The 20882-nt window shown below is 41.2% G+C and overlaps 1 protein-coding gene across 33 annotated transcripts in view; it reads left to right on the plus strand.

The window, feature by feature from the left end:
- The window catches only part of ABLIM1 (actin binding LIM protein 1), a 197919-nt gene that overhangs the window by 117794 nt on the left and 59243 nt on the right, over nucleotides 1-20882 (plus strand). For all 33 annotated transcript variants that reach the window (XM_079976684.1, XM_079976695.1, XM_079976665.1 and 30 more), the window contains exons 5-7: nucleotides 2869-2995; nucleotides 4515-4608; nucleotides 20741-20828. In XM_079976684.1, coding sequence (XP_079832810.1) covers nucleotides 2869-2995; nucleotides 4515-4608; nucleotides 20741-20828 — 309 coding nt within the window. The remainder of the gene's footprint in view (nucleotides 1-2868; nucleotides 2996-4514; nucleotides 4609-20740; nucleotides 20829-20882) is intronic.

Raw genomic sequence — 20882 nt, forward strand, 5'->3', positions numbered from 1 at the left:
ATGTATAGACTGCTTAATCAATGTAGGGGTACATTAAACAATTAAAAATACCTGTAAATATACAGTCAGCAAACCCTGAGGCACCCCAAGGGAACAGAGCACCTATGCAAGTGATGCAGATAGGAAGAAGTAATCTCTTCACTGTCCATAGTCTGAATACATTTGCTTCTTGGAACAACACAGAGCAGCTTCATATTTCTTGATGGCCAGTTCAAATTCCTGGCTGTTGGGCATCAAATAGGAGATCTTTTGGACATTGTAAAGTCACCCTGGAGCACTTTCATTTTTAACCAAAATATATGCAACTCAGGGCTTGTGCTTACTATGAGTCAATACCATTTGGGGACACCTGACCTGTACTGTCTGAATATAAAGACTGTCATCCAGGATCAGACTGATGGTCCTTCTAACTTGATATTCTGTCTACTGATCTGGCCAGTGAAACATCTCTGGAAAGCTCACAAGTAAGACACAATGGCAGTGTTCATTTCACTGGTTAGATCAGTGTTTCTTCTAGTTCAGTATCCTGTCCAGCAGCTAGATGCTACAAGGAAATTATAATTTAAGAGTTGCAGTATAACAAGCTAGTCCAACATTCACTGACATCACTTCATTGATTTGGAGAGTATTTTTGCATGCTTTTGGAGTTATGCAAAACATGTTACAGGGAATAAATAATAAATAAAAACAGTGGCTTTTGGAAGTCTAATTGGCTTTTTGTGGGTTTGTGAAACTTGTAAAGGTAAAGATAAAGGTACCCCTGCCCGTACGGGCCAGTCTTGACAGACTCTGGGGTTGTGCGCCCATCTCACTTAAGAGGCCAGGGGCCAGCGCTGTCCGGAGACACTTCCGGGTCACGTGGCCAGCGTGACATCGCTGCTCTGGCGAGCCAGAGCCGCACACGGAAACGCCGTTTACCTTCCCGCTGGTAAGCGGTCCCTATTTATCTACTTGCACCCGGAGGTGCTTTCGAACTGCTAGGTTGGCAGGCGCTGGGACCGAGCAGCGGGAGCGCACCCCGCCGCAGGGATTCGAACCGCCGACCTTTCAATCGGCAAGTCCTAGGCGCTGAGGCTTTAACCCACAGCGCCACCTGCGTCCCTTGTGAAACTTGTAGCCAGGGTAAAAATTCTCCTCACATGAAAACACATGATATTTCATTACAATATAAGTGCAAGAGGTTCCAGTAGCCACATTGGCACAAGATAATGTTGTTGTAACCCATGGCTTTCTGGGCATTTACACTCAAAAGGTTCCATGAATAGTTTGAACTGCACAGATCAGGGTTTTTTTTTATACTAATTGAACTAGTCCTTTTCCACAGTGACTAGACTGGTTTCCCTTTCATTGTTCATTGACTGCTGCTTCACATCAGTTGATGTGTGTTGATATAAGGATGTCGAAAGCAAATAGTGAAGCTGAGATACTGAAGCATCTTTGTTTTTTCTTTTATTTCTTGTCCTAATGACAAAGCCAACTGCAATATTTTTTAAAGTTTAATATTCATAATGGAACCGGATTTTTAGTGTTTTGCACTAAAAAGTTGGTTATTTGAATGAATCACAATCATCTGTGAATTTTTAATACACTTATTTATTTATTGAATTGACTTTCTGTGTCAATTTTCAATGCAGAAAATCTTCTTGTAGCTTTTTGGTTCCAACATTTATGACCACAGTTTTGCAATACCTTATAAAAATATACTCTAGGGTGTAATGTAAAGGAAGGTAGATACATTCATACTTCCTAATGCAACTTTTATTCCCTTAGCTTTTTTCTTGGTTCAGATAATTTCAGAAAATCAGGACAAGATTTACTCCCTTTACTCCTTTACTCCTTTACTCCCAAGTTCTGAAGTAGAGTCTAGGCATAATGGCCTGTTCCTTTTTTTACCAGCCTGAAATATCTGTTGAAATTCTTTCTTTTAGTATACTTTTTCTATACCTATACCCAAGAGAAGCAGAGAATGAAGCTCTAGTTTCCTTAAAAGAAAACAACCAGATCTTTTATACCCTCACCCCTTACATATTCTGCCTACTAGCTTTTCATGACAACATTTAGAGAGTTACTGCCATCTAGAGGGTAGAAATGTAAAGGACAATGAGAGGAATGAGATAAAAAGGATTGTCAGCCCCAACTCCTTGAAAGGAGGAAATGTTTGATCCTGGATGCTAATTAGAGTAGCTGTATGCAAAAATAAAATTAATCATATTCTTGCATTTTGGTGAAGCTGGAAGAAAATTGTCAGTTGTTTTCTTTCAAAGACAGGGCTATATTTGCCTGCATCTAAACTTTAAAATAGGGACGCAGGTGGCGCTGTGGGTTAAAGCCTCAGCGCCTAGGGCTTGCCGATCGAAAGGTCGGCGGTTCGAATCCCTGCGGCGGGGTGCGCTCCCGCTGCTCGGTCCCAGCGCCTGCCAACCTAGCAGTTCGAAAGCACCTCCGGGAGCAAGTAGATAAATAGGGACCGCTTACCAGCAGGAAGGTAAAGGGCGTTTCCGTGTGCGGCTCTGGCTCGCCAGAGCAGCGATGTCATGCTGGCCACGTGACCCGGAAGTGTCTCCGGACAGCGCTGGCCCCTGGCCTCTTAAGTGAGATGGGCACACAACCCCAGAGTCTGTCAAGACTGGCCCGTACGGGCAGGGGTACCTTTACCTTTACCTTTTTAAACTTTAAAATAATATATGCAACATGTGGCCCGGTCTGCCAGCCAGAGTTTTTAGAATTTTTGTTCTACATAGAATTTATGTACTGGAGTACATAAAGTATATTATATTGCTTCATAGAGATGGTAGCTGGTCTAATCTTGGAGTGGCTGGCTGGGGGAAACGCAGGTCACCTGATCTATGCATGTTGTTTTATTTGCAGATTGTGCAGGCTGTGGAAGAGATATAAAGAATGGACAAGCATTACTAGCATTGGATAAGCAGTGGCATCTGGGATGCTTCAAATGCAAGGCCTGTGCAAAAGTCCTGACTGGAGAATACATCAGCAAGTAAGCAGCCCCTCATTTATCTTTGTTGTATTAAATACACAGTGGTTTGACCCCTTTTTTGAATAAGTGACAGTACTAAAGATATATTACGACAGGATCTCTTAGTGTTCCTACTGGTGAGTATTCAGCTAGAAGTCCTGCTCTTGATCCACTGGTAATACCCACAGCAGAACCAATCTCTTTGCCCAGCAGGATTCATTCTTATCAGAGGACCATAATGTGAACTAGACAGCGATATTGCCTCCCTTCTCCTTAGATGTCTGCAAGTGCATAAGAAATTGCAATAGATTTTGGTAACAGATCACTGCACATCTCTGTCTTATGAAGTGGAGGAGTGTACAATCTAATCTTCTTCCACTATATTCCACCTCCCTCCATATCACATAGAGAATCAATGTGTGTCCACTCATCTTCCCAGATAGAGTAAGCCATCATTCCATCAAGTATCACTTCTCAAATTGCAGCAATTGCTGATTCGTCAGAGGCAAGGGAGAAATATTGCACAATATATTAGGGAAGAGTGAATTTTTGATACTTGTAGGCACTAACGGAACAGCCAGATTAAAATAATAGGTGTCATAAATGCATCCATCTGTGTTTGAAATACATGAGGTTCTTGATTCCAGGCAGGTCTTTGCTGAATGTTGTTGCTTGAATGGCCAGATAAAACTTTTCTAATATAAACTGCACTGTCCATTATTTCTTATCTGACTTGTGTAATTGACAGCTCTACCTGCATAACTTACACCTCTGTTCCACACCATGACGCTTGTATGGTGCTAAAAAAAAAGAGAGAAAGGTTTTTCTGTCACTGAGGATACCAAAGGAAACAAAGTGGTGCTGAAAATAAACATAAAAATAGAACTGTTTGATCAGGGCATCTTCATCACTTCCTTGGCTTACCTGACACTTGATGTCAGATCCGTTCTTTAAACTGTCAGACATCCACTCATTTATTATAAATATTCCTAGCAGTAGCGGATGGCATGGCGGGGCAGCCATGCTCATACAACAACCACAACAACATATTATTTGTACAACAACAACAACATTGTATTATTTGTACCCTGCCCATTTGACTAAATTGCCCCAGCCACTCTGGGTGGCTTCCAGCAGAATATAAAAGAACACACAATACATCAGACATTAAAAGCTTCCTGATTCAGGTGTCTATGGAAGGTTGTATAATTATTTATCACTTTGACATCTGATGGGATGTCCACAGGGCAGATGCTACTATTGAGAAGGCTCTGTGCTTGGTTCTCTGTAACTTCATTTCTTGCAATGAGGGAATCGCCGGACAGCCCTCGGAGCTGGACCTCAGTTTCAGGGCTGAAAGATGGGGGTGGAGACACTCCTTCAAGTATACAAGGCCGAAGCCATTATACTTGCACAGACACATTTTTTAATTGTTGAGTGCAAAACAGCTACCTTGTCTTCACCCCAGCAGTTTCAATGCATCATAATATGCATTTAGCATATTGGAGAAACTGATTTACATCATGTGGATTACTTTCAGAGATGGTGCACCTTACTGTGAAAAGGACTATCAGGTTCTCTTTGGTGTCAAATGTGAAGCATGCCACCAGTTCATCACTGGGAAAGTCCTAGAGGTAAGAGAGCTGCATGGCTTAGTGTAACAGTATTTTATCCATTGTTATTTTTCTGTTTAAAGGAGAAGAAATGAAGCATATATTTTTGTACAGTAGGAGCATGGCCAACACTTCATTCTACTGTAATATTTTCTAATATTAAAAGGACATACTTTAAATGTAGTTTTAAAAGAGAGTACTCTTTAGTCTTGGAAAATGCTTGTTGCAAGAAAGTATCTGAAGCATCTGCAAAGGTAGAAAATAACAATACAGAATTGTATAGAGTGAACTCCCAATTCTTCCTTTGAAGTTGAATCTCTTGACCTCAAAAGTGGCCCATGGAAGATGGGCCAATTCTAGATCTGGCCCATTGGCCAGATCCAGTTTGCTATTCCTGACTTAAATTCACTGTCATTTTCTTTGTGGTGGAAACTGCTTTTCCTTCCATTGACAGAGATTTAGCCATTCTAATATTCCTGAGCTTTGTGTTTTTGTATGGCTATTTTTCATATATTACTCTAGTGGAGCCTGGCCCATTGAGGTGAATGGAGCACTGCCAAACCACCCCCAGTTTGCCCTCAGCTATATTCTCCTGCCTTCATTTTCACTTATAACCAGTCCAGGGTACTGCCTCTCGCCTCCCTCAACTTCCTTAGTCTCAGTGTTGCCCTTGTAAAACTCAACACAGAGGAGCATGGGGACAAAATTAGAACTAGTTGGCTCTTCCTGTCATGGACTCTGGTTCCACCTACTGCTAAGAGGTCCCTGCCCTGGCACTCCTAGTAGACACTAGCCACCACTAGATTACTTACTGTATAAGCCCTATGCTTGTTGGTGGCACTTAGAAATAATATCAGACAAGTAGAACCCTACAACAGAAGCTTACAGTGTCTGGTGCTTCTTTTCAGGATTCCAGCCACCCCATTCCACTACCTTGCCCAATTTTCATTTTGCAGAAACCTATCAGTCAGTGTTCCATACCCACCGAGAATACTCACTTCTCGTTAGGCTCTTTTCTCAAATATTTTCCCCTATATTAAATCCATTCATTTCTTCATTGATGTCTATGAGCAGCTCTTTTTTTGCATCCCTGGGAATGATTTAAGATATCTTCTTCATTTGAATAGGTTACTTCCTGGTTCACATGAAGAGAGTTCTTTCTACTGTGTGTTTGTGTGTGTGTGTATACACACACACACACACACACACACACAGAGAGAGAGAGAGAGAGAGAGAGAGCAGCTCCCCTGCTTGCTAGGCTTGCCAACCCCTTTCCCTAACCCTCCTTAGACCTCACCAATTCCTCCCATACTCCCCATAGACCTCACCAACCCTGTCCCCTTACAGGGTTGACAATGCCACTAGAAAATGGGAATCAACAAAAAAATGGGTGCCAACTATGTTTCATTTTTTGGAGCTCAAATGATGGATTATTCAACATCTTCAGTATGTTCTTCCTGGTATTTTTGCAGAAGTAGATGTCTGAATGCTTTGGAGCAGTGAATTTCCTACATGCTGTAACACTTTCTTTTACTTTAGTTTGCTTTGTGAACATTTAAAGATCTTTTCTCTGTCTAGTTTTCCATAGATTTTGATAAGAAGATGTGTGTGCACTTTAGATAGATTGAACCAGTACTGTCATAGAAGAAATACACCAGAGGGCAGCACTAGTCCCTATAAAAGGAAACTCTGGGTTTTTATAAAGATTGAGGTTGTGTATCTAGCATGTTTTTCCTCACTTTTCTTATTAAATTGTTTTTTGATTCATCACTGCTCAGTTGGTGGAGATTACAAAACTTAATGGGTTCTATGGATATTGAGAAGCAATAATTTGTCAAATGAGATGGAGACATTGACCTGGTTCACAGGACACAGTAAAGCAAACTATAGCTTACCAGGACTACACAAACGTGGGTGACAGGGCTGGGGGGGGGGGGAGAGATTGTAGCCACTTTCCTATTCCCTGCTCCCTTTTGCTGCCATGTTGTTTTGAACCAAGCCAAGGTTCGGATTAGCAAGTTGTTAGATCTGGGATTCGTGGTTAGGCCCTCTCCTCACTAACCATGAGCTATAGAATTCAAGATAGATGCAGGAACCAATTTTACAGCTGTCCCATTTGTTGCATTCAGTACAGGGCCTCTCAGAGTCAGATAATGTCAGGCTTCGGGGAAGTGGCTTCCTCCCTCCCTTTAGCCGTGGATAAGCAGAACAAAGCAAAAATAGTCTCTTCCCATTTAAAGAGATTTTAATGATCACAGCGAAAGAACAAAGAGCCCATTCTCAGAGTAAAGGTGCTCCTTATTAAGGTTTACACCCACTTCCCCCAGAGTCACCCTTGTCACTCCCTCGTCTTGCAACCTGATTTTGCAACCACTGTGTCTTCTGTGTAGCTACCTTATCTAATCTCTGTGATCTTCAACTGATCGGCTGGACATTTTCCAGCAAACCGGAGTCTGTTAACTCTCTCTCTTTCCCAGTTCTTCTCCTAGCTGTTCACCACCCAGTTTTTCCCAACTTTTGTCTTCTGAACTGTTCCCTCTGCGAACCACTGTTCCAAATCTATACTGTCCCATTGCTCCTGGGAAGATCAGGATCCTGATCAGGAGAAGGGGGAGGGGGTAGGCTCCCACCATTCCTCATCTATGCAGCCCTCCTCAGCATGGTTCCTGTCAGATAAGAACTAGAAGGACAACCTACCAACAGTGGGAAGGTTCAAATTAACCATATGAGAACCTGGAACTGATTAGACAACTGGGGCAAGTGGCCTTGAACATTAAGTCAGCAGTCCAGCCCACAGAATGAGAATTAATCCTTATCAAACAAGCCAGTAGGGAAAATAAAACCAGGAGATTCAGCAGGAAGAGTAGGCACTGCAACCATTACAATAGCAACAGCAACAAAAATCCTCTTTGGCCTTTCAGAACAAGGAGTAGAACGGAAAGCTCATCTACTGCAGATGAATTTGTAAATCTTTAGCTCAAGAACACCTAATGATACCAAGTGTAACAGCTGATTAAACCTTAATTAAGCTGTGCTAATTTCTAGCAATGCACAAAAAAGAACTTGTATAATTTATTACATAGTAAGGCTCTATAGAGCTATTGCCATGGTAACAAGGGCAGAGAGGAACCAGCATCAATGGAAAACTGCTACAGTGGTGCCTCGCAAGATGAAAAGAATCCGTTCCGCGAGTCTCTTCGTCTTGTGGTTTTTTCGTCTTGCGAAGCAACCTTATTAGCTGCTTAGCGGATTAGCGCTATTAGCGGCTTAGCGGCTATTAGCGGCTTAGTGGCTAGGCGGCTATTAGCGGCTTAGCGGCTTAGAAAAAGGGGGGGAGGGAAAAAACTCGCAAGACTCGCAAGACGTTTTCATCTTGCGAAGCAAGCCCATAGGGAAATTCGTCTTGCGAAGCGCCTCGAAAAACGGAAAACCCTTTCGTCTAGCGGGTTTTTTGTCTTGCGAGGCATTCGTCTTGCGGGACACCACTGTAGTTTCCTGTTGGCTGCTGGATCCTTAACAGGAAATGATGGTATGAAAAGAATGAGGGCTTATCTTTAATTTAGTGGAAAGTTTATTTTGTTAATCTTCAAAAACATAGTGCAGGCTATATCTTCTCAACATTTCTAAGAAGTAATAGCTACAATAGATTACACTATGATTTTCTGCTTTTATATTATGTGTGTATAAATATGTGTGTGGAAGCGTCAGAAGGCTTTCGGCACTGAACCGCAGTGTCTGGGCAGAACAATGGGGGTGGAGATGCTCCTTCAGGTATACTGGACTGAGGCCGTTTCGGGCTTTAAAGGTCAGCACCAACACTTTGAATTGCTCTCAGAAACGTACTGGGAGCCAATGTAGGTCTTTCAAGACCGGTCTTGGCGGCCGCTCCCAGTCACCATTCTAGCTGCCGCATTCTGGATTAGTTGTAGTTTCCAGGTCTCCTTCAAAGGTAGCCCCACATGGAGCGCATTGCAGTAGTCCAACTGGTTCTGATTTAAAAGAGAGGTAGAGCTGGGCATCATCCGCATACTGATGAACACCCAGCCCAAACCTCCTGATGATCTCTCCCAGCGGCTGCATGTAAATGTTGAAAAGCATGGGGGAGAGGACAGAACCCTGAGGCACCCCACAAGTGAGAGCCCAGGGGTCTGAACACTCATCCCCCACCACCACTTTCTGAACACGGCCCAGGAGGAAGGAGCGGAACCACTGTATGACAGTGCCCCCAGCTCCCAGCCCCTCAAGACAGTCCAGAAGGATGTTATGGGCGATAGTATCAAAAGCGGCTGAGAGATCCAGCAGAACTAGGAAACAGCTCTCACCTCTGTCCCTAGCCTGCCAGAGATCATCGACCAGCGCGACCAAGGCAGTTTCAGTCCCATGATGAGGCCTGGATCCTGACTGGAAGGGATCCAAATGATCTGCTTCTTCCAGGCATGTCTGGAGTTGTTTAGCAACCACTCGCTCAATCACCTTGCCCAAGAATGGAAGATTTGAGACTGGGCGATAATTGGCCATATTGGCCACATCTAAAGATGGTTTTTTAAGAAGCGGTTTGATAACTGCCTCTTTCAGCGGGTCTGGGAAGGCTCCCTCACAGAGAGAAGCATTCACCACCCCACGAAGTTCATCGCCCAGCCCTTCCCGACTAGCTTTTATAAGCCAGGATGGGCAAGGATCAAGGAGACAAGTGGTTGGTTTCACTCGTCCAAGCAGCCTGTCCACATCCTCAGAGGTAACAGAATTGATCCCACGCAACCTGACTAGATAGGACTCTAGCACTCTCTCGGCCCGGCCCTGCTCCCATGGTGGAGTCTACCTGTTCCTGAATCTGAGTGACTTTATCTGCAATAAACTTTGCAAATCATTGCAGGAGATCATGTAGCCTGTACTGAAGCCTCTAGAGGGGCACCATTGAGGCTCCTAGCCCCCCCCTTGCAAATGAGCATCCTTGCAAACTGGATCCTTGACCCAGGTGAAATAAAGCCTAGTTCTGCCCCTGAGTAGAGGCTTGAGCAGGGCACCACTCTCACTTCACAACTACGATCCATTCCTTTATCTATATAGCAGCTAATGGAGTCTGGTTGGTGTGGTGAGCTGTTTGAAATACCATCCCATAACGTTTCAACTTTTCATTACACTAATACATTTTTTAAAAGAGAGAGTTTGAGGTGACATGACATGAAAATAAGATGTGTTCATGCTTCAGGGGGTGCCCTCAAGGCCTAAGGTCTCAGTCCAAGCAGGTAAAAGACATTTGCCAAAACACATAGGGAAGCAGGGTTCAAGCTGTTGCATCATCACAACAAGCCAAAATCTAGCATCTCACAAAATGGGCTGTAGCTTCTGAAAGTCATATCCTGAATATTTTTTTGGATGTAACTGACAGACAGAAAATCAGAAGTATTTTTTATTTCTTTTTCTCCCCCCCTTTCTATTCCTTCCTTTCTTCCTTCCTTCCTTCCTTCCTTCCTTTCTTTCTTTCTTTCTTTCTTTCTTTCTTTCTTTCTTGGTTTCCTTGGTTTCCTTGGTTTCCTCTGCTCTGGATCATTATGGGGATTATACATACATGAAAGTGATGGATGGTTGCTAAAGGACCCTGGGTGAAAAGCAGGAAAGGAAAGATCTCCCAGGGTGGGAGACTGGGAGAAAAAAGAAAGAAATAAAGAAAGTCATGCTCTTGAAATAAATACTTTTTAAAGACTTTAATAATAATAATAATAATAATAATAATAATAATAATAAAAAATTTTATTTATATCCCGCCCTCCCCAGCCGAAGCCAGGCTCAGGGCGGCTAACAACACTAAAACAGTACAACTTTAAGCTGCTTCAAGGATGCAGCCTGTTCTTCTTTTAACCAAACACCCACAGACTTGTGGCTCTAAACTTACACTTTATCCATCCCTCCCTGAGCCCACTTATGTCACTTGTTACCAAGTTTGAAAAACATATTTTATAGGGATTACATCACAGATTCATATCTTTCCATCATTCCCGCTAGAATTGGACTAATTAGAATTGAGTTTAACAGAAAGGAATGATATCCCAGTGAAATGGAACTGTAGCAGCCAAGACTGAAATTACAATTAACCCAACCCAATTAATAACCCAATTAAATTTCAGGTTTAGCAATGAAGCTGAGATGAATATTTGAAATTTTCATATGTCAAGTACCTGTTTTAAAAGAATAGTGCAGCTTGGCATACAAATTCCTTCCCCTCTGATTTAGTTAGCTTCACAAATCCAATATTCAAATCATCTGTATGATATGCAAAGAAATATATTGTTTAGATAATTGTTGTTAAATGTCCTGGCAACATAATATTATTCTACAGCTTGCCAGAAAATCAGTCAAGAGAATTGGCTCAAGGACAGTTTTTTTAAGGGGGCCAGTTTCTAATATGAAGACTCTGGTTAAGATTTGGGCTGCAATTCTGTACAAACGTACCTGGAAGTAGGTTCTTTTGAATAAATGAGGTTTACTGTTGAGCAGATGTTTACAAGACTGCACTGTCAGTTGCTTAATATCTACCGGATGCTTAATAAATAAAGTATAGTCATTTGGATACAGAATGTCCTCAAACTTTTTTGAAAAACATTTCTGTGCAGCTCTGCTTAATTCTAGAAGTATCCCCAAGGTGCTGACTTCCCTCAGAAAAAACAAAGCTCTGAGTAATTCAGTTAAATTATTACACCTACCGTAGTTAGGTTTGCCATATTTTGAAGAGCAAAAAAGAGGACACATTTGCCAACTTATACTTTTAACTATGGATTGCTATGATGAGACTCATTTTACATACCTATGAAAAAGAGGCTGTGTCCTGGAAAAAGAGGACATATGGCAACCCTAAATAGAAACAAATGGTATTGCCCTCACCTGGACTAATGTGACCTCCCCCTGTCTTTTCCTCCACAATGGACTGATCCATTGATTCTGAGCCTGAACTGAAAAGACTGAACAGTCCTCCTCTTCACTGTGCAGTGACTGGGATACTGGAGGGTTGCGATTTGGAATGAAGAGAGGACTGTCTTTTGGATTAGAAATATTATCAGAGGTTATGCTAGCCAGTTCAGTGAGATTGTGCTTTGGGAGTTTTTGTGTGTCAGCAAGATGTTTCTCGCAGTTCTTTTGAATCTGAGGAAAGTGGAATGAGCACCTCACTGGATGGAAAAGTTTTAGAAAGCACAGCAAAGAAGCCTTAGCAGAAGGTAAATGCTTCCAAATTATTGTGAGATGTAAGTGTGCAGTGAGAGAGCACAATACTTTCAGGAGAAAAATATGTGGGCAGGGGAGATGGGGTGACTCCATATGCCAAGCAGACAGCAAGAACAGAATATGCCTGTTTGCAGTTGGCGTGGCTTCTTGTCTTTGTCATGAGATATGTTATACTGAATATATGTACTGTATTAATAATGTTTGTCATTCATTGGGTTGAATTCTAATTTCTTTTTGAACTGTTCTTAGTGTGTGCTTTGCTTTTATGGTATTCCTTTGAATATATTTTACATGGAAAAAGGTTTCCCATATTACATCACAGTCAATCTTAAATTACTGTGAAATGAAGAAGTGAAAACCATGACTATGCCTTATGCATAGGCTACACTAGTGAAATATCTCAGTGGGGCAGAGAAATTGTTTTTTGTGGGGGGGGTGTAACTCTAAAAGCTGCTGCATCATTTAAAAATAAATAGATTTGTTGTTGAGCCTATTTGCATCTCAGAATAAACCTATATGTCTATAAATTGCTATAGGAGAATTTGCTGCTTTAGGGCCCCTTTGCTTTTTTCACTGGTAACTCATATATTTGTATTTTTACTATATTTTGTTGTACTTTATTGTTGCCCTACCTGAACATTTAGGAGAGACAGGATGTAAATATTTTAAAATAAATAAATACAGTAGTGAATATCTCTGTGAACATCTTTTAGTTTCCGTATGCTACCCACACATTACATTGGTTGTAGTTTTTGGCAAACATGTATTATTCAAACTCATTAGAGCCTATGATGACCTGATATATACATCTGCAGAGACATTTAAACTGCAGAAACATATTAGTCATATGTGAAATTGGCAACATTGTGTTGGTCACAGCTGCCTAGGGGACATGGTTTTGAAGGCCAGTGTATAATCTGTCTCCCCGTTCATCCCCCCATCCAGAAAAATGCTATTGAGAAGTAATATTAAGTAAATATAAAGAACTGGCGGGGAAAATAAAGTACAAAGAAACAGAAATTGTGCAAGGAATAAAAAATCTCCTTTGTGAAACAATTTGGATCTCAGTGTTCCCTTGGAAAATCTTGTGACACTTCATAGGAATTTAGAAAAAAAGTTAAGCTTGCTTGCATGAGCTTTGCTCTCAAATTTCTGATTACCTGTCAGAAAATAATGGCCAGATTTCCTGCTGCTGCAGCTTGGGATTTACCTGTTAAGTTTCAGCACCCAGGTTGTCTCACATGTGGCTTTTGTTCATCCTCAAAATAATTTAGTGCAGTGTTTGAGAGGCTGGAGGTAGACTAATGTACCCCACCCACCACCCAAAGTTGGTAGAGCACTCCTTCTTCATGTATCTGTAAATATTTCTTTTATCCATTACCAACTTTAGTCAAATAGGTTATTGGGATTTTAATGCTTCAGAAGCCTGCAAAATTTCTTCGGTGAGACTGGAAAAATTATCATGTACACCACAGACAGTGCTGGCTCTAAGGGTGTTCTAAAGACTGTTATTTGTCTTCAGCCTTGCAGGCCAGCATTGCTAAGGGGTATGTACACTCATTTATTCTCCATCCTCTCCCCAGAAAACTATTGCCTCTGAACAAACAGGTTTTGCTTGTTTATTTTCAATGCCTCAACAGGAAATCTAGCATATAATTTTGGATGAAAAACCATAACTTGAAAGGGGTAGCACAAGCAATAGTGGTGTTGAAGAAGCCTCCAGGAAGGGCGAGCGGAACAGTACAGTTTAGTGCACTTTCCACCACACTGGTCTGGCTGTCATTCCACTTTGGCAAGCAAAGAATTTGAACTCAGAGCTTGTGTTTTTGCAGAGCTCAGAGCAAATGTACACTGGCCCTAGGAGCAAAATGCTAACAATAGTTTCTCTCTCCATCCTATGCCCTTCCAAAATGTTTTTTTTTTGGGGGGGGGGGTGTTATTGGGTTGTTTTTGTTTTTATTCTGATTATGTATTCTGTGGTTTTATATTCTGATTTTATCCTGTGAACTGCCCTAGGACCTGCAGGTATAGGATGGTATATTTAAAAAATAAATAACTAAATTTAGGGAGGAATAAATGAATGCAGCCAGACCCACTTCCCCAAATTAGGAGTCTTTTGCCGATGGTTGATGTTTTTGTTTGTTTGTTTGTTTGTTTGTTTGTTTGTTTACTTCCTGCTGCCTTCTTCGCCTTTCCACTTACTTGCCTTCTTTTCCCCAGAAATAATCACATTCCTTGTTATCTTCTAATGAGAAGCAAGGAATTTCAGAGTCCTCTGATATGCCAAGGATTCTGAGAAAGTTCCAGGATTGAAAGCTAACTGAGCATTGTAGTTGATGCTTGACACAATTCTGTACTTGTCTCTGACTCTGGTTGATTCAGGGGGGGCAACTGTGGTGGTTTCATGCCTAAGGGTGCATTAACACAGAAGCCATCCCTGTTTGTCTTTCCTTAAAAAAAAAAAAAAAAGGGTCACAGTGTTTGTTTCCTGATTAGTCTTGTTTCCCTGTATTTCTGGTTGGGAGTGCTAAACCAGACATGCCTATTAGTAGAGAGGGGGAGACAGGCTGCTTTCATCTTTCCTTTGCTAAATACACGCCATAGTAAATTTAGATTGTCTGTGCAGGTGTTGTCCCAGAGAGACTGTAATAATACTACAGATGGGCAGTGCATGGCTGACTCACAACGAACATGGTATTTATTTATTAATTAAATTTCTATCACTCCTTTCTCCCTAAGGAAGCCCAACTTGTTGGTGCTTCCTCCAGTGATTTGTAAACATCTTGTGCTGGATAGTGTTCATTTACTGCCCAGATGCAAATATCTAACAGGGACTCAGATGTCAATCAGCTGGTGCCTTTTGTAAATGACAGGAATAACTTGGCACCAATTGACACAACACAAGCATATACATGCACATGACACATGCACTTGGGTGGATTTGCCTGTATAATTGTACTGTGTCACAATTTACATAGCTAATGGATTCAGATTACCGAAGGTGTCAAACAGGATAGTGGATTCCCCCTAGGATCTGGTGGTAGTTAACTTATCCATAAACTTTCTAAAGTCAAGTCAGATTGTGAAAAGCTCTAAAGGACTCTTCTGGCTGTAGAGGAAAATAGGTGAGTTTCAAAGGTTGTTTTTGACCCACTTTTCAACTCTTTCACGTTCCCAGAATGCAGGGAGTGAATTTCGACTAAACAATTTTAACAAACAGGTAAAGCAAGTGGACCATGTAACAAAATATTACTATGTACTCAATCTTGATTTTAGACCAACCAGGGCCGCTTGGCATAATTTGAATGAGTCCTGTGGGAGTGTGACATAACACGAAATAGCTGCCATAATGAAAAGAGACAGGACCACAATGTGGTGTGGGTATGTGTTTCCCCACCCTCCCACCAAACAATGTAAAAAAAGCACCTTCATCAACCACCACTATGCTTGCCCACAGAGGAAGGCTCTTTATGCCTCTTCTCTGCTCAGAACAGAACAGGGAGGAAGGGTTCCAAGCCTGTCATCCAGTGAAATGTGAGCATGTTTAAGGAGTGGTGGTAGGGTTTGGTGTAGAAGAGGCCAGTGCAGTGCAGCAGGAAGTCTCCAGTGCATTGTTGTATTTTGAAGGGCTATTTACTGATACCTTTTGGGGGGGTACCATTGAACATACTGGTAGGCACATTGGCACCCACGGGTGTCGTAATAGTGATCCCCATTTTAAATTGTGCTTTGGAGAGCCAGCTACATGAGGAGGGTTGGGTTAGTACAGTCATACCTTGGGTTGAATGTGAATGAGCGCTTTTGGGTTGGGCTCCGTGGCAACCCGGAAGTAACGGAGTGCGTTACTTCTGGGTTTCGCCGCTCGCGCATGTGCAGACGCTCAAAATGACATCATGCACGGAAGCGGCAAAACGCGACCTGCGCACGTGCAGACTTGCCATCGCGTCTTATGTCCCATTCAGGATGCGAACGGGGCTCCGGAAAGGATCCCATTCGCATCCCGAGGTACCACTGTATTGCACTCTTACAGTAAGAAAGGCCCAAAGGATATTCCTATGCTGAACCACAGCCTGTGTGCAAAGACGTCAAAGTGTTCAAGGGTCAAATTGATCTTCAGTGACATGTAGCTGAACTGGCATTGTTGGCATTTGAAGACTTTGCAAAAAAACGGGGGGGGGAGTGTGGGGAAATGGCATACAATGTAAGAGTTAAGAAGCCTCACCTCAGTCTTATGTCTGAGTTTGTGGCCTCAGCAGCAGCATGCTTAAAAATAAAATCTGCCAGAATTTTTGGTTTCCAGATGTTCTTCTAATATCCTACACAAAGCCAGTTTAAAGCACAATGTAGATCCATCCTGAAGTGACCCTTTCGAACAATGAAGCAACCATAAAACACAAGTGAAACATTCACCCTAAAATTGGAACCAGATGTCAACCTAGCACGTTTCAGAGACACTGTAGAAATCCCATATATATGTCCAGGATTTGTGGTAAAGGGGAGAGAAGGGAACCTATATAGAAATGTATTATCAAATTGTTAGATCCTTGAAATATAGCAAGAAATAAAATAAAATTATATGTGTAAAATGCAATAAAATTAAATAATAAAATAATGAAATTGTGTAATGGGAGGAACCTATCATCTAGACTCAACCAAAAGGTAGAAACTTCTGCGTTTAGGTACAAACTACATGTGATGCTCAGCTGTGTGCAGTTTGCCCCCAATTTTGGGGTGTTTAAGCCCTTAAAATCCTTTTTCTTTCTAAGGTTAATACATATCAACAGATGGACATTCCCTGTTTCAGAGTGGAATGTCCATGCATTTGAATACATAGAACCTCAGTGGTATATAAATTTGAGGGTAACATCCAAGATTGTGTAGGTAGACCTCTCTTCCCTCCAGCAGCCCTGTGTTACCCTGTGGCACCCACTAATTTATGCAGAATTATTTGAAAATATATAAAAATTCCATCCAGCAGCACCTTAGAGACCAACTAAGTTTGTTATTGGTATGAGCTTTTGTGTTCATGCACACTTCTTCAGATACCATGCACACGGAGACCAACACGGCTACCTACCTGTAACTTGAAAATGTATGACATGTTTGATGTAAAATGTCAGCTGGTTTGCCCCTGAAATGAATCTAAATAAACCCTAAAACCTGAAATTTGACTACAAACTTTAGAAAGTCTTTTGGTGTTTGTTTATGATGCTAAACTGCGATTTATTTTAACCACAATGTGCATGAACTGCAGGTTGGGGCACACATCTCAAAACAATCTCAGTTTCCTTAGTCAGTGGAGAACAAGCAACCAGGTGTCTGGTTTAGAGCTTCATCTGAACCTACACTTGTGATTCATCTCTTGACTTCAGATTGTGATTTATTTAGAGAGGAACAAACCACGAGCAATGGTTTGAATGTAATGCTAAACCAACCACTCTGTGGTTTGTTTCTCCACTTGGGAAATGAGTAAGGCCAAAAGCAGGAGAGCTTGAGGTGGTAATAACAAACCACACAGCTTTGCTTTTCATTAGATGACTAGTGTATATCTGTTTTGAGGAATGGGAGCCCTTGTCTTCCAAGCATTATCCCTGTATCCTAATATGTTTACCAGCCTTTATTGTGGTGATTACTCTGAATTTCACAAAAAAAAGCCCATGTGTCAAACAAACTTAATAAATGGCTCATCACAGGGAAGTTGGTAGAATATTATATCCCCCCCCATGTTATGTTTAACCAGTGATAGCAGACTAAGGAAAACTGAGGACGAGACATAGCCGTAAAGTAAGAATTCCAAAGTTAGAAGAGGTAATGTTTGAAGAAGGCATCATGTGAATTTCAGATGGAGGGGAATTACCTGCAGCTTTGGGGAATTTTTTTTAATAAAGCCATGCTGTAAATATTAGGCTGCTCTGCTATGTAAGGTGTTCCATTAACATTCCAAGGGTCATAAAATACCCATACAGCACAAAGGCAGGTTGTTTTAATAGTGTTTTGCTCCTGAGAGAGTATTTAATACCATAGTGACATATACAGAAATGGGGTACTGTTAAATATTTTACTAGATCTAGTTGTCAAAATGGAATGGTTCATTATTGTGAGAAAGGGAATTGCTTTCTTACTGTAAGAGGAACACAGCATTAAAATTAATTCTTTGTCAAATGATAGGAAAGAGTTATTGAGATAGGAGGGCTGAACCCAGCTGTTGAACTGTAATACTCAAAAAATGTGTCCCTTTGGCCAAGAGAAAATATCTGTTCATAATTAGCCGTCCTTCTGCCAGATCCATTGGCAGTGAAGAAATCCTGGTGGGTGCCTGATAATGTGTATCTGCCTTCCAATGGCTGTTCTCTTGGAAAGGAGCAGAAAAATGAGGTCAGAAGCACTTACACTTAACACAGAGGGAAAACATCCATCTGATCGGGGTGTAGTTCCAATAGTTCTTGCAGCTTACAAGTTTGGTGAAGAAGAGAAGGGTGGAAAGTATAGTTGTGTACTTTGTGTACCCCTAGACAGAAATACTACAGACATTTTCTTGGGAATAAGACATTTTGGTGTGAACTGGCATGGCATTATTCATTTGGTTCTCAAGCTGGGATTGCATACTTTAAGTGTAACCTAGAGAAAGTCAGGACTATGACCTGGTTTGCAGGAAGGAAACCACAGCTGCTTTGTTCTCCCACAAGCTGCTAACAAACACAAACCATGATTATAGTTTTTGGTTAGTCAGAAAGAGAGTAACATGGGTAAGGCTGGCTATGGCTATCTCATATCTTACCACACAGAAACTACCCCTTGAGTAATACTGTATTGCAAACAAAAGTAAATTTCAATTTTTGATACAAAATTCTACAATGCAACTTTTGCCCGGACGAATAAGGAAGAGAGCCTTATTTGTAAAGAATTTTGAATGACTAGCCAGAACTGTTTTTTAACAACTTTGATGTTGCTTGTCTGCAGCCGTGCATGTATGCCTCCCCAAAGATGTTGTAAAACGCTGTTATTAGCCCCCCCCCCACAAAAAATAAACCTCTGAAGCTAAGGGAAACTAGTGTTTTTGTTTTTATGGTCCCTAAGCATCTCTGATTTTGGGTTAACTAGCCTGTTAAGTAAAGACAGGTTTCTGCAGGAAATCAGACAATGAATGGTTCAGTGGAATTAAGTTATAGAATGAGATGACACAAGTTCTCTTGACTCCCGGTTTATCATTTTAATTCTGCACAGTTTCCAAACACACATACCTTTTTAAAAAACAGTTTTACTGTATATGTTTCTTCATTCTGTTAAATTCTGCAGTTCAGGGTTATGCAAGTATTAGCAAGTGCAGCCACTCAATCTATTTTGCTTTTAATTTGATTTGTTCAATATGTTTAGGCAGCTCTCAGATACTTGATATTTTCCTAATTTGCCAGTGGGGAGACTAAGGCTGCAATGAAGTCTCAGTTAGTATCATTAACTTATAATGCTGTCATTCTGTGTAATTCTCTTGCTAATGCTAACCTTTCCCTCAAGTGAGAGGACACAACAGAGAACAATCTGTTGGTCTTCTACCATAGATGATCATTTAATTGAATGCAGCTAAGAACCTATAGTTTAGTGCTTCCTTCCTTTCACTTCAAAGTTACTTATTCAATGCATGTTTACTTGGAAGGACTTGGACCCTAGTAAGAATGCTGAAGATTATAGCCTTAGTAATACATCTTCCAGTAATATAGTCCAGTAATACATCTTCACAAAAGGAACTTGGCATTCCCAATTAATACGGGTGCTTACTTGATGCCCTTTTGAGTACAGTTCGTCAGACACTGACATTTTGTTCCTTTGGACCTTAGGTCCCTGATGTGGTCCCCGTGGGTACCATGGCACCCTCAAACATGCCCCTTGGCACCCACTATGGCCTCCTGCCACTCCTCATTTTTAAAGGTTTTTTTAAAATAAAAAAACACACACAATTTATTTTTGTTTGGTTGAGAGTGTTTCTTGTTAGGGAGGGGTGGGTGTGACAGAACATAGATGTTTTGTTATTTTTTGCTGGGGGTGGTGATCCTGAACTTCATCAGTTTTTCTTCCATGAAACAGGTATATTGTGGGGCCTACCACAGTTCGCTAGATTTTAAAATGTACCCTTGAGCCCTGAAAAACTGGAGACCCCTGCTTGAGATGCTTTGCCAATTCATGGTTGTTCCAGAAGACGCTTCGTTGCTATAGTCCTCCTAGACTTTCTTGCTTTAGTGTTACTACCTCAACTATTGATGTTGCTTTTTTGCTGGTATTTGATTTTTCTGTAATGTTATGTTGGATTTGTTTCTATGTGTTGTGTGAGTTATGTGAGCTGCTTTTAATCCACTACTTGGTGAAAAAGTGGGATACAAGTTGTTAAATAATATAAATGGAATAACTTTTGTCTACTCAGTCTTGTATCAATTTATCTAGGAGACTTGGGTGACTAAGAGTATTTGGATTTAGTAATGAGATTAAAAAGCATTTATCACCTCTAGACTGCAACTTTAAATCCAATTCAGGCCAACAATACAGTATATTGAATGTTTACCTTATTGTACAGCCAGTGAATGGTCAGTGTAAATTAAATTAAAGTGTCAATCCCAGTTTTCCACAGGGGCTATATGTCTCCTAAGAGTCAGGGCTAATAGCAGTGGAAAGGAAAGAGAAATACCGGGTACTGACCTCTTGCTATTAAAACAAGCAAATGGTCCCTTTGGGCCAAAGCTGAAATGGAGCAGTGAGGAATGTGAGTTTATTGGCATACATGTGTTCAGAATTTATTTATTTATGTATTTAATATATTGGTCACTTTTTCTTGCCAAAGGCAACCCAAAACAATTTACAACCAAGCAATATCATACATAGGCTATAATGAATAGTGATATGTGTGGTATGGGTCAGATCACATTTTCTTGCATTTGTATTTCTGCAGGCAGGGGACAAGCATTACCATCCAAGCTGTGCACGATGCAGCAGATGCAATCAGATGTTCACAGAAGGAGAAGAAATGTACCTGCAAGGTAAGGACAGACCTTTTTTTTTTAAGTTTGGGAGCTGCTTTGAGTATATGAAAA

Source organism: Podarcis cretensis, assembly GCF_951804945.1.
Source record: "Podarcis cretensis genome assembly, chromosome: 5".
Classification (NCBI taxonomy): Eukaryota; Metazoa; Chordata; class Lepidosauria; order Squamata; family Lacertidae; genus Podarcis; species Podarcis cretensis.